The sequence below is a fragment of the Podarcis bocagei genome, assembly GCF_964188305.1.
Source record: "Podarcis bocagei genome assembly, chromosome: 16".
NCBI classification, from domain to species: domain Eukaryota; kingdom Metazoa; phylum Chordata; class Lepidosauria; order Squamata; family Lacertidae; genus Podarcis; species Podarcis bocagei.
In genome coordinates, this window is record NC_138142.1 from 14995796 (window position 1) to 15010368 (window position 14573).

The window sequence follows — 14573 nt, forward strand, 5'->3', positions numbered from 1 at the left end:
AAGCACCTCCAAAACGGAAAACTCTTCCGTCTAGCGAGTTTTCCATCTTGCGAGGCATTCGTCTTGTGGGGCACCACTGTAATTTATATATCTGTTCAAATGTCATTACTTAAGCTGCCTTAGTCAATAAATATTTTCAGGGTTTGTTTGTTTTTTTAAAAAAAGCTGTTGATACACAAGTTATGGAACTATGATTAATACAGGAAATGTTTATTTTACTACCCAAGACGTGCATGCCCCATTTTCCCGGTGAATTTTACCTGTTCTCTCAGAACAGAATCCCTGTAAGCCACATCTGACAACAAAGTCACCAAACAGAAACTGAAGTTTTCTGGAATCGGAAGCATGCCTACAAGTATGGTAAAGACACATCAAGATTATGACTAGCACACAGCAACAACTGCAATCCATGACAAGTCACAAATTGTTTAAGGTCTAGTTCAGACAAACCATGGTTTACTGGACTGAGAGTTAGTCGTGTGCCCGATCCTCATTCCTGCCCTTGCTAGCACAGCTTTGAAAAAGATACTGTGATTTATTAAACTACATATTCCTATGGGAAACCATAATTTAAACATAGCTTATAGACCAGAATATCAAAGCAGCATCAGCTTCTGATTAGTTAACAGTGCTAGTTTTCCAGTTTGGATGTCGTGTGGGGCTGAAAAAGAATCCCCAACACTTATTTACACACTTACCTGGGAGCACTGCTTTCTTTTTGTGACAGTGTACACCAGTACGGTGGTACCTCGGGTTACAAACTCTGCTAACCTGGAAGTAGTTGCTCCAGATTGCAAACTTTGCCCCAGGATGCAAACGGAAATCGTGCGCCGCCGGCAGGAGGCCCCATTAGCAAAAGCGCGCCTCAGGTCAAGAACAGTTTCGCATTAAGAACAGACCTCCGGAATGAATTAAATTCGTAACCCGAGGTACCACTATACAGAGTACCATCACTGCTTTTCTTTGCTACCCATGGCAACTATTTCACGCTGGCACCCACAGCACTTTTATCAAAATATGAGTACCAGTACCTCATCTTCCAAGGGACACGGGTGGCGCTGTGGGTTAAACCACAGAGCCTAGGGCTTGCCAATCAGAAGGTTGGTGGTTCGAATCCCCACGACGGGGTGAGCTCCCGTTGCTCGGTCCTGCTCCTGCCAACCTAGCAGTTCGAAAGCATGTCAAAGTGCAAGTAGATAAATAGGCACCGCTCTGGTGGGAAGGTAAACGGTGTTTCCGTGCGCTGCTCTGGTTTGCCAGAAGCGGCTTAGTCATGCTGGCTTCCTCGGCCAATAAAGCGAGATGAGTGCCGCAAACCCAGAGTCGGCCATGACTGGACCTAATGGTCAGGGGTACCTTTACCTTTTACCTCATCTTTTTACCAAAATAACACTGCCTGGGAGTAAGTCTCATTGAACTCAATGGGATTTTTCTGAGCAGGTATGCATAGGATTGCACTTACAAAACTTAGTCAATTACTTACACACACAAAAATCTAAAACCTCACCTCTGCTTTTGCGTGAATTGCTTTCTTCTATCCATTGGACTTTAGAAAGGCCCCTTAACAGCCGGAGAAGATAAGGAACAAGAGTATCTTTATGCTGGAATGGAAAGAGGAAATTTTAGAACCATCTGAATTAATTTACTAAATTAACACAGTGACGTCTATGTACATGGTGCTTTACAAATATCCGGTATGACAGTTCCTGCCCCAAGGTGGTGAGGTCAACAATCTAAAATAGACTCAGGCAAACAGTAAAGGAATACAGGTAATTTATGGGTGGATAGACAGGGGAAGAAGATGTGATTATTTCAATTACATGGACTTTGCCTTGGTTATGATAAGACATGGGGATTAGGGGACTGATACAAAGGTCTCCCAGAAAAAGGCAAACTTTGAGGAGGGACTTAGCAGAAATAAAGCACGTGGGTGCAAGGAGACATTCAAAGAGGCAGTTAGTACCAGGAACCAAGTGGAATTGAGTGAAGAGATTTCTGGAGGTGGGACATCTTCAGACAACAGTATGTGGTGGAGCCAAATCACACAGGAAAGGATGCAACAGGAAATAAGCCCAGAGATATACAAAGGGACAAGGCCATGGAAAGTTTTGAAGGCAAAGGCAAGAAGATTGTGAAACTAGATATTGCATGCAGAGGAAAAGGAACAGCCATCTGATTATGTTTATTGCCACACAGCTTTAATATCCTTTCAAAGCCAAATCGCTAACTAAATCTGATGCTACAGATCAAATTAAAACATTCCAGTAGGAGTTTTAATGGAGGCCCTTCTTTGGGTGCCCCCACCAACTGAGATGCAGTGAGCAGCTACAAAGAAAAAGCACTTACTTGGTGGTGGCACCCTGACTGTAGAAAGAACTTCTCAAGGAGGCCCACCAAACACCTACCTAGATGTGATTTCAGCACCAAGAACAGGGGTAGGCAACCTAAGGCCTGGGGGCCAGATGCGGCCCAATCGCCTTCTCAATCCAGCCCGCAGACGGTCCAGGAATCAGCATGTTTTTACATGAGTAGAATGTGTCCTTTTATTTAAAATGCATCTCTGGGTTATTTGTGGGGCATAGGAATTCATTCATTCCCCCCCAAAAAACCTATAGTCCGGCCCACCACATGGTCTTAGGGATGGTGGACCGGCCCATGGCTGAAAAAGGATGCTGACCCCTGACCAATAAGATAGTTTTGTTTTACCAGGCTCTTTAAACTTCACTATATTGCTTTTAGGGACGCGGGTGGCGCTGTGGGTAAAAGCCTCAGCGCCTAGGGCTTGCCGATCGAAAGGTCGGCAGTTCGAATCCCCGCGGCGGGGTGCGCTCCCGCTGCTCGGTCCCAGCGCCTGCCAACCTAGCAGTTCGAAAGCACCCCTGGGTGCAAGTAGGTAAATAGGTACCGCTTACCAGCGGGAAGGTAAACGGCGTTCCGTGTGCTGCGCTGGCTCGCCAGATGCAGCTTTGTCACGCTGGCCACGTGACCCGGAAGTGTCTCCGGACAGCGCTGGCCCACGGCCTATAGAGTGAGATGGGCGCACAAACCCCAGAGTCTGTCAAGACTGGCCCGTAACGGGCAGGGGTACCTTTACCTTTACCTTTTTATATTGCTTTTATGCTACTCTTTTATATTACATGGTTTTTTGTTTGTTTGTTTGTTTGTTTGTTTAGTTTTATGAGGATTTAAAACTTTTTGAAAGCTGTTGAACTGGCAGAGTATAAATTCCGTCAAGTAAACAAACATATTTTAGAGTAAGAAGCATATTGTACCTGCAAGTCAGACTCGATTAGAAAAATTCCCAAAGCAATCACAGCATCTCTACGACGCTCATCCAGCTGAAAGATCCCATGGATGTCAACTGGGCACATGCAGAGTAGTTTCTGTACCTATAAGAAGCAGAACAGGGGATGTGAAAATATCTGTTAAAAAGGCATACCTTCCCAAACTTCTGCCGGCAACAACAGTACACGTTAAGGATTTAAAAAGACCCGGACATTTTCATCTACAGCTCTAAGCCCCTTCAGCCATTTGCAAATATCAGTAGCACAATCATCTCACCACCCATTCCACAGGAACAAAATGGTGTCCTTTTAAGCCATGAGTCCATTTAAAAGTTGTGGGTGGAAGCAACCATACCCAAATACTCCTGCTGATGGAGATGAGTCTTAGGATTTGAGTGCATGTGCAGGTTTGGCAGCTGCATATTAACACATTTTGGAGTCTTGCACGTCTCCTTGTGAAGGCATGTGTCCTGAAAGGAGGTTTAATGTGTCTTTTAAGTAATAAATAAGCAGAAGCATTATGTAACCAGCAGAAGAGGTAACAGTATGGAGCACAAGGTCAACATAGGCTGGAACAACAGGGACTTGCCTTGGTGGCTAATGGTGAACAGCGGTGGGTGGGTGCACAAATGAGCCTCCCAAAAGAAGGAGTTCAGAGCCTGGACATCACCAACAAAGAGGCCCCCAACTCAATAAAGCAGGGTTCCAAACATGGGCAGTTTCACAGGCTGTTGGGTAGTGTCAAACAATTAAATGATTAAACAGATGGGTATCAGAAAGACAGATGGGTGGGAGGAGAATGACGTTAAGGAGGGTTTGGCGAAGTGAAATGCAAGCACACAGGAGAAAAACAAACAACAAGGTGGAAATAATTTGTCTCCAGGCAGCTGCATCCTTCTCTCTCCTTTCAGCCACGTTGGCTCTCTACAGCAACATTTACTTATTTTATTTTAGTCTGCAATACTGAAAAACTTTCATACCCCCCCAAAAAGGTGTTCTGTTCATGCAATGGGACCAACCACCCATCTTGGACAGAAGCGCCCACCTCTAAACAAACTAACAATGCAATCCTAGGCATGCCTACTCAGAAGTAAGTCCCACTGTGTTCACTGATGCTTACTCCCAGAAAAATGCATAGAGTCTTATTCTATTAGTAGCTTTTTAGGATCCATAAAGTACTTGTGTGTGTGTTTGTAAGAATTACATGGTTCAGCCATGGCTCGGTTTTGTAGGCAGAAACTGTTCTTGACCATGCAGTGATACTGGTATTGCTGAGCCAACACATTCTACATGCTCATGGCTATTGCTAAAGCACACAATGTTTCCCAATAAGGTGTGCCTGATGGATTTAAATCTTCACAATTAAACAGCAGATAAACCTGCCAAATTTAAGCATTAAAATCTGTGTTCGTTCTCACCCAGTGTTCAAAACAATTTCTGTGTGTGACTGACGTTGCATGGTGCACAAAAGCAAGTATTCTCAAAAGCCCAGTAGCATTAAAAAAGAGCATAAAATGTGATCAGTTAAAAAAAAAAATCAAATGACTAGCAATACAATCCTATGCATGTTTACTTGCAGATAAACCACATTGTGTTCAGGCTTACTGACCTAGCTTACTACCAGGTATGATACGTGTAGAGGATTGCAGCCCTAATTTCCCCCGAGAGCCAGTGTGACATAGTAATTAGTGTTGGACAAGGACCTGGGAGACCAGGGTTCAAAACCCCACTCGGTCGTGAAGCTCACAGGGTGACCTTATGCCTCTCAGCCTAGCCTACCTGTCCTCACAGGGTTGTTGTGAAGATTAAATGAGGAGCAGGAGAACCATAGAACCACCTTGAGAAAAAGGTGGGATATACAGTGGTACCTTGGGTTACATACGCTTCAGGTTACAGACTCTGCTAACCCAGAAATAGTGCTATTCTACAGTCTGAATAGCTATTCTGAATTCTGAATTCTTTATCTAACGGATTCGTCATAAAGTGGTACCTCGGGTTACATACGCTTCAGGTTACGGACGCTTCAGGTTACATACTCCGCTAACCCAGAAATAGTGCTTCAGGTTAAGAACTTTGCTTCAGGATGAGAACAGAAATCGTGTTCTGGTGGTGCAGCAGCAGGCCCCATTAGCTAAAGTGGTGCTTCAGGTTAAGAACAGATTCAGGTTAAGAACGGACCTCCAGAACGAATTAAGTACTTAACCCGAGGTACCACTGTAAATGCAATAAATGAATGAATAAAAATTAGAAACTTATTTGGAAATAAGAATTGAACCCAGCATGTTGGATCCAGACTAAGTTACAGTGCAATTTTATGCATGTTTACTCAGAAGTCCCACTGAATTCAATGGAGCTTATTAGCAGGCGAGAGGGCACAGGATTGCAGCCAAAGTTAGTCCCATTGATTTCAATGGGATTTAAGCTTGTCGTGACTAACTGGCCACAATGATTTCAATGGGACATAAGCAGGACTGCCATAAGTTGCAATCCAATTTAATCTACTTGGAAGACAGAGCCACTCAATTAGGCAGGGCTTACTTCTGAGTGAACATACACAGGCAGGCGCTGCATATGTTAATTTCAGCTACGAGAGGAGTGGGGGGGGGAACCTGTGGCCCTGGAGATATTCGATTCCAATTCTCCTCCAGCAAGCGCATCGGAAATGATGAAAGTTCTATTCCGTCCATATCTGAAGAGCCACAGGTTCTCCACCCCTGATCTACAACATTGCAATATAATCCACTTGTTTGTAATGGTAAGTAGGCAAATGGATTATATTGCAGGTTCTAAAAGGAATCGTAGTTTCAGTACTGTTACATAAGAGTACTAAGTGTCCTCCTTGATTAGTACTCTCCCAAACTAAAATTAGTCTCGCCAGGGTTTGGCACCTGAAGGTACTTCTTTCTAAAATTCTCATATTAAATTGATTAGAAAAAGAGCCTTCCACAAACGTTATATGCCGATTCTTCATATATCCTTAATGATTCATAATATGTTTGTAATAGTTAGCCATGATTATTCTGGGGTTTAGAGCACCCCCCCCCCAAAAGGACCCATGATCTGATTCCAGTAAGCCTGCCCTTACCTAATAGATCTGCACATAACAAGTTACGGAGCTCTGAACAATGTCAAATCGTTCAGGGTTTTTGTTTTGTTTAACACTAAAACAAAACAAACTAGGAAATCAGCTTGTACCTGACTGGTCAGACATGCCTATAGTATATGCTGTATATCCAACTTCATGCTAAACCACTACCCCTTTTGATGTTGCCCTGCGTTAAACATAGAAGAGAAAAACATGTTGACGTTGGGTGTTCAAACCAATTCAGTGATCCTCTGTCAGGGAACTGACATCAGAGAGAGAGGCGAAGGGGAGGCACCCAGATGATGCTGGCGAAGGACCCAGCAGCAGGGGGAGAAACAGCTCAGTAGAGGGGGAAGCCAATCAGCGCAACACCAGGGATAAAGGGGGGTAGACGGGTGAATTGGAGAGAGGGCTCCAGGACTCTTCACTGGACATCAGTGAGGAGAGCCCAGGTCCTCTGCTACCCACGCCTTCCCTGCGCAGAAGACTCCCGCGCAGTGAGAGGAGGAGGAGACTGGGTGTCAAACAACTTTTATGTTGGAAGAGGTTCAAGAAACGCCCACTGACGGATTCTGCCAGTGACTGAGGCAGCCACGATGAGAAGGGGCGGTGCAGTCAGAAAGGTTTAACAAGGCAAATTAACCGAGAAAGGCACCAGTTTACGCACGAGTAACTCATACCCATTACATCCTCGCAACAAACATACCATATTTTTCGCTCTATAAGACGCACCAGACTATAAGACGCACCTAGTTTTTGGAGGAGAAAAACAAGAAAAAATATTCTGAATCTCAGAAGCCAGAACAGCAAGAGGGATCGCTGCGCAGTGAAAGCAGCAATCCCTCTTGCTGTTCTGGCTTCTGGGATAGCTGCGGAGCCTGCATTCGCTCTATAAGACGCACACACATTTCCCCTTACTTTTTAGGAGGGAAAAGGTGAGTCTTATAGAGCAAAAAATACGGTATATTTTAAACGATTTCCCATCAATTTCATATTTTGTAAAGAAAATCTTATAATAAAGTCCTTCCACTTTTGTAGCCTTATGAGGCTTTGCCCTCGGGTGGGAAAAATATTGCGCCTGGGAAAAAGGGAAGTGGGAGTCAACAGACACTCAAGGAATAGTTTCGGAGAAAAGGCTTTTATTTCTACCATCCATGAACTGGTAGAAGGAGCAAGTGTGATAAGTCACAAAAAGCATGCACGAAGTTCACAGTCATGTGCACAAGCATATATACCCCTTTCCAGTTCCCTCCTCCTTTCTCCTCCCTCAGCAGTCCTGCCCATGAGTTCCTCTGAGCATGAACAGAAAGCTGTCTTGGGTCTATTGTGGACTCTTGGCACCCTTCCCAGGAAAGGGGTTTCAGAGTGTTCAGATATGTTTCAATCTCTTGTTCTGGCATGGTTCCCGGACAGAAAGTAAGTTGCAATGTGGTTCTTTAGCAAGGCCAGAAGGCATGAGAAAGGCCTGAGAAACTATGGACTGTTCTCTACCTTTTGTTACAGCAGAGCGGAATGTTTCTGATGCCTAGCTGCTGAGAAAATGATTTTGAAAAGCTTTGAGAAGCTTTGAGCCTGCTTTGGTGGGGGGTGACTTCGGGCCTAGGTGAGGTCACCTGTCCTCACCTTCCTTCACTTTCATATATAATTAATTTGCCAAGCTATGCAAAACTACTAAAAAGCTGTAATAAAAAGGTAGACCATTCAATTACCTACAGAACAGTTTTTTAAAAATGACCATTTTTGGATTTATGTGACTTGTTTGTTTGCTGATTTATCAGCTTTATCAAGCTTTATCAAGACTCCACTACTTTTATCCTCATACACTTACAGGCATGCTCAGTTCAGGCATCCCACTAAAAACATGGTTTGTACCAAGCACCAGTGAGAATCTAAAACATGATTTCCAAACTTCTAGGCACACATTAGTTTTGAGCTGTCTGTTTTTATTCTCCTTCTGCTCATCACTTCAGTCCCTAGGAACAGCCATGTCCAGAGGCAGTGATGGCCATAGATATAGTTTATCAATTCAAACACCATAGCAAAACAATTTGCACAAACCATGAAGTGCAGACCCACGTCAAATCATGGTTTCTCATGCTGTCTCTGCCAATTCAAACACCACAATAGTTATGTTTCCTTAAGCATGGTTTTATGCAAGTTCTTGAACTGTTTCTGTGTTGAATGGCTATTACAGTTCAGAGGTACTATCTAAAATACCTTACACCTGAAACCACTGCTTAGCCCATGGGTAGGCAAACTAAGGCCCGGGGGCCGGATCCGGCCCAATCGCCTTCTAAATCCAGCCTACAGACGGTCTAGGAATCAGCGTATTTTTGCATGAGTAGAATGTGTCCTTTTATTTAAAATGCACCTCTGGGTTATTTGTGGGGCATGGGAATTTGTGTTAGGAAATCTTGCCTCTCAGGAGAAACTGGCCACTCTCCAGGCACCTGGCTTGATCTCCTGTTGACCTCCCTGTCTGCATTTCCGAGCAGGATCCAGGCTAGGTCACGATCGGCGATCCTCCTCAAGCGTGAGAAGAACACACCACTCTTCCCTGCCCCCAGGCAGGGGAAAGAGATAGACAGAAATGTATTTACATGCCTTTATTTCTGTCTTTGCAGCATTACAGAGAAACACGTCTGCTCTCTTCAAACTCCAACAGCAGAGAGACAAACTCCACCTCCTGTACTTCCTGTACAGCTCAAATTACACTCTGAGCTAAATCCGGTGCTCAGCACTGTGAATAGACTGTCCCTCTGTTCCCACGGAACAGTACCAACATTCCCATCATGTTTTGCTTTCCAGCTAGCTGCAGCTCGCTGCCGCATTGCATCCATATCGTAACAATTTGTTCATTTGTTTTTTTCAAAATATACCGGTAGTCCAGCCCCCCACAAGGTCTGAGGGACAGTGGACCGGCCCCCTGCTGAAAAGGTTTGCTGACCCCTGGCTTAGCCTATCCAAAGGGCTGTCCCTTGGAGGATGAAGCAAGCTTGTTTTCTCCTTCTCTGAAGGGTAGGACCCAAACCAATGGATTCAAGTCACAAAAAAGGATATTCCAACTAAACATTGGGAAGAACTTTTTGACAATAAGAGCTGTTCAACAGTAGGTGGTGGACTCTCCTTCCTTGGAGGTATTTAAGCAGAGACTGGATGGCTATCTGTCATATACGATCAAGTTAAGATTCCTGCATTGCAGGGGGCTGGACTAAATGACTCTCAGGGTCCCCTCCAACTGAACAATTCTACGTCTCCTATGCAGCAGGGGCTGGTGGTTCAGTTGTTGTTGTTTAGTCGTTTAGTCGTGTCCGACTCTTTGTGACCCCCTGGACCAGAGCACGCCAGGCACTCCTGTCTTCCACTGCCTCCCGCAGTTTGAGAACACTATCCAACCATCTTGTCCTCTGTCATCCCCTTCTCCTTGTGCCCTCAATCTTTTCCAAAATCAGGGTCTTTTCCAGGGAGTCTTCTCTTCTCAAGAGGTGGCCAAAGTATTGGAGCCTCAGCTTCAGGATCTGTCCTTCCAGTAAGCACTCAGGGCTGATTTTCTTAAGAATGGAGAGGTTTGATCTTGCAGTCCATGGGACTCTCAAGAGTCTCCTCCAGCACTATTTGGTAAATCAGGGCCAAAGCTTGTTGGCCCTTGATGAGCTTGGGAATGGTGCCCTGGGACACTGATAGGACCCAGCAGCTGAGCCTGCTAGGACCAGCCAATTCCGGGCTGTCAGTAACAAAAATCCCAAGTCTACTTGTGGTAATGAGAAGGTGGCTCAACCCCTCAAATGTCATATTGCACCATGAAACACGCAACCCTAATCCAAACTCATCAGTTAAGAGCCAATGTCCGACTTTGCAAGGATGCCTTCACACAGCAGTGAGGTTTCCAGGTCTTTTCAGGTCTTTCAAGATTCTCTGGCCCTCAAGACATTGTTAAATTCCAAATCAGCCTCAGCCAGCATGGTTGCCACCAGGGATGATTAAATTCATAGTCCAAGAGCATATGGAGGGCCACAAGTTCCCCTCAAGTTCCCTTCCCTTACGACTCCCAAGAAAGCCATGTGGAGTAGTGGTAAGTGGGTCAGACTAGGACTTGGAAAATCAGGGTTCAAATCCTCACTCAGCCATGAAGCTCTCTAGGTTTGCCACCAACTCACAGCCTAACCTACCTCACAGGGCTGTTGTGAGGATAATACGGAGAGGGGGAGCACCATATATGCCACTCTATGGAGTAACGGTGGAATAGAAACACAGTAATTATTATTATTATTATTATTATTATTATTATTATTATTATTAATAATACCCCGGCCATCTGGGCGAGGTATAAATAAAATTTTATTACTATTATGATTACTGTATTATTATTATTATTATTATTATTATTATTATTATTATTATTATTATTATTATTATTAATTTCCCCTAACCTAGCAATTTCAACCGACAGTGACTATGGCAAAATTTAATATTATTTATTTTACTATCATCGTTTACCACAAGGTCTTGGGGATTTGTATATTACTTTTACTTCTACACTACCCTGCAGTAAACAAATTCCAGAGCGATTGACATAAAAGAAAAGTACAGTGGTACCTCTACATACGAACGTGATCCATTTCGAGGTGCAGTTCACACCCTGAAAAGTCCGTAAGTAGAGTGCCGCTACTGCGTGTGCATGAAGCGTAACAGAGCGCTTCTGTGCATGCGTGAAGTGCACAGATCGCTTCTGCGTGTGTGGCGAAACCCGGAAGTATACACTTCCGGGTTTGCCCCATTTGCAACCCAAAAATCCACAACATGAAACGAACGCAACCAGAGGTATGACTGTACAGTCACAATAAAAAAATCAATATTATAATTTTCCCCATCATCGTTAACTACAGGAATTGTCAGGCCTCCAGATTAGTATTTGTAATATTGTTACGATTTCACCATCACCACAAGAACCAACTGATTTCAGGATTGCTACTATTATATTTCACCATCACTATTTACCAACAGGATCACTAAGTCTCAGGGTTATTTTTTAAGATATATAAAATCAAAAATAAGAACAAGAATCCTGAGACCCAGCAATCCTAGTGGTGATTGAATGGGCACATTATTACTTCAGGGTTATTATCACTACCATATTTCATCATAAACATTTGCTACAAGGAACACAATCCCAGCAACAAATAGTGAAGAAATAGTAATAGTAAAATTATTATAATTATTATCTTCAGGCTGATCGCTGTTACATTTGCCAAAGGATTACCGCATCTCAGGATTATTCTTACATTAAATATAATATTAAAAAATAATAACCCTTACATTAGGCAATCATTGTGGTTAAACGCTGATAGTAAAATGTCACAATAAGCATCTTGCTATTACCATCTTCCTTACCGCCATTTCAGAATTATCACTGTTTTATTTCTCCATCCCCATTCACAACAAGGAGTGGCAGTTCTTGGGGTTATGACTTTGAAATTATGTTTAAAATGAGAAGAATAATCCTGTCCAGGGAATCCTAGTGGAAAATGCTAAACGGTAAAGGAACAACAACTTTCCTAGACCAGGCAATCCTTGTGGTAGATGGTGAAGAAATCATCCTCTTCCACCATCACCTCCCCTGAGATATCCAGCTGTACTTGCCAGAGAAAACCAGTGCACAAGCTTAACAAACTGGGACCAATTTACCTACGAGATTGCATGTGCCCACTCAACCTGCCTTATTATTGCAATAAACTCCAGTTTTAAAAGAGTATAATATATTTAAAGTGGGGGAATAAATGAGCAAATTACCGTATTTTTTCTTCTAGAAGACGCCCCCATGTATAAGATGCCCCCTATTTGGTGGGACTCAGATTTAAGAAAAAGGGGGGGGGGAGATATATCCGTGTATAAGACGCCTCTCTAATCTCTAATTTTTGACATTATTTTTTAGGGAACAAACCTAGTCTTATACACGGAAAAATATGGTAAGTTAATTTGGATATGCAGAAGATATTAAAAATAAATATAAGGAACTGCAGAAAGAGGTAGAAGGAAGTCAAGTTTTGAAATGTTAAAACGATTGTAAAATGAGTGAAATGTAGAAACCTGAAAAGCATAATTTTTTTTTTTTTAAAAAAAAGAGAGATCTGCCTCAGTTGGAGGCAGAACTGGCACCACTACAGGCAGGGCTGACCCAAGACATTTCGGCACCTGAGGCAGTCACCTCACCTTGCCTCGTGAGCCGGCCCCCACCATAGGTGCCACATACCGGTAATACCTGTTCCCACATTTGTAAGAGCCCAGCTGGCCGTAGGAGCCAATCCTCACCCCCTTCCCAAAGTTGATGGCCATTGCCATCGATCCATTATGTGGGGCAAGGGCTTTACCTGGGAGCCCCAACATTTCGTTCAAGTTGTCACCCCTGCAGCCAAGGCGGGAAGTTCCCGCCTACAGAGATCAAGCAGGAACCTTTTCTTATTTTTAATAAATTTACTTATTTGGTTTTTCGAATTAAAAGTTTTAGAACCACATATCCAACATACATCATAAAAATTCCAACAGAATCTCCTGGACTTCCCTCCTCCCCTTTAAATGATTTTTTAAAGATAAATTATAAATTCCATCCCATGCCTTATTCAAATTTGGGCTTCCTGATTTCTGATTCTTCCGGTCCCTTTTTTGCCATTTCGGCATAATAATCCATCAACTTAATCCGAATCAGGCACCTTTTTCTTCACTGCCCTCTTTTTGGCCAGGAAAGATCCTTACTTAAGGCTTAAGCCTACCCAGATCAGGGGTCTAGGAAACTTGAGGCAACTCTTTAGGCGTGTCTTGAAATTATTATTTTTATCAGTGCTTTTTTTTCTGGAGGGATGCAGGGGTACACAAACCCCTAAACATTTTGTGAATCTTTGTACTTTTGCCCATTTACTGTATTTACTTTTCCAGATTTGAACTATAAAATGGGGATTTTTCTTTGAGTCAAAATGAGAGTAGCCCTCGCAAGAAGTACCAACTGTGGAAGAATGGCAGATGAAGATGATGGATTTTTCGGAGCTAGCCGACCTGACTGGAAGAGTCCGTGACCAGAAGGAGGAGTACCAGGAAGAATGGACGAAATTTAATGATGACTTAGTTAAATACGTTAAGTTAAATTAATTGGAAAAAGCTTGCAATTACCAGATAGGCTTAGGATTTAAATATGTAATGTGATGAATTAATATGTTTAATGCTGAATTGGTAAGAAAGAAAGATGTTAAGTGATTAAGTTTATAAGAATTTTGATTTGGAAAACCGTTAAAAGGATATGCAATGAAATTCAACTAGGGGGATAGGAGGAAGTCACTTAACAATGTTGATAAGATTAGTTTTAATAAGGTTATGATTTATGTTCGTTTATTATGTTCGTTTATTTGTTTGTGTGTGAAAATCAATAAAAAAATTGGGGGGGATGAGAGTAGCCCTAAACATTGATTATTATTAGCACTGATTATTACTATTAAAGGGCTGGTTATTATTATTAAAGGGGTTGCACTTTCTGTGGCAGTGGTTGTTTTGCAAATCAAGTATGACGGAATGAAACGAGATAACGTAAGCAAGTCGTCCAAGGAGCGAATCGCAGACCCGCCCCCGCACCTACGCCGTACGCGGTGACGTAAGCGAGACCCCCCACTCTCCACCCCTGAGGTAACTGGGAGCAGCGGGCAGTCGCCTCGGGCAGCGCCGCCTCCTTCCCTCACCTTCTCCAGCGGAGCGGGTCTCTGCACGGCCAGCGAGCGGGCGAGAGACAGCACCGTGTTGAAATAGAAGCCCCTCGACGAGCCCGGGCTGCTGGGCTTCTCCGAGCGCGCCGCGGTCACGGCCGCCGCGGTGGCAGCCGCCGCCGTCGCCACGGCCAGAGCCGACATCTTGCGAGGAGCCTCCTCACAGCGAGAGTGTCACTCGCGGCCTCTCGCGCGCCTGTGGGCCCCTCCCCTCATCCCTTCCCTTCTTCTCCAGCGGCAGCAGCCGGCAGCCCGGCTTCGCGTCGGACTTCTCGCGAGAACGGCGCCGGCCGTCGCGAACCAGCCCCGGCTGAACTACAGCTCCCGGCAGCCTTTGTTGCCTTTCTTCCTCCTTTGGCGAGGGCTGTGCTGGATGGGGCTGATGGGAGTTGTAGTTCAGCAGCTGCTGGGGGCGGGGAATAGGAGGCGCTCCGCGGGCTGCTCCCGAGGTCCAGTAAT

At 44.1% G+C, this 14573-nt stretch overlaps 1 protein-coding gene across 1 annotated transcript in view; it reads right to left on the minus strand.

Moving 5' to 3' along the window:
* The window catches only part of PI4KA (phosphatidylinositol 4-kinase alpha), a 106738-nt gene extending 92198 nt beyond the window's left edge, over positions 1-14540 (minus strand). Inside the window, exons 1-4 of the mRNA XM_081174620.1 lie at positions 14091-14540; positions 3273-3389; positions 1508-1601; positions 261-349 (exon numbers count right to left, since the gene is read on the minus strand). Of these exons, the coding sequence (XP_081030746.1) occupies positions 261-349; positions 1508-1601; positions 3273-3389; positions 14091-14258 (468 nt within the window). The 5' untranslated portion in view covers positions 14259-14540. The remainder of the gene's footprint in view (positions 1-260; positions 350-1507; positions 1602-3272; positions 3390-14090) is intronic.
* Positions 14541-14573: the final 33 nt, after the last annotated feature.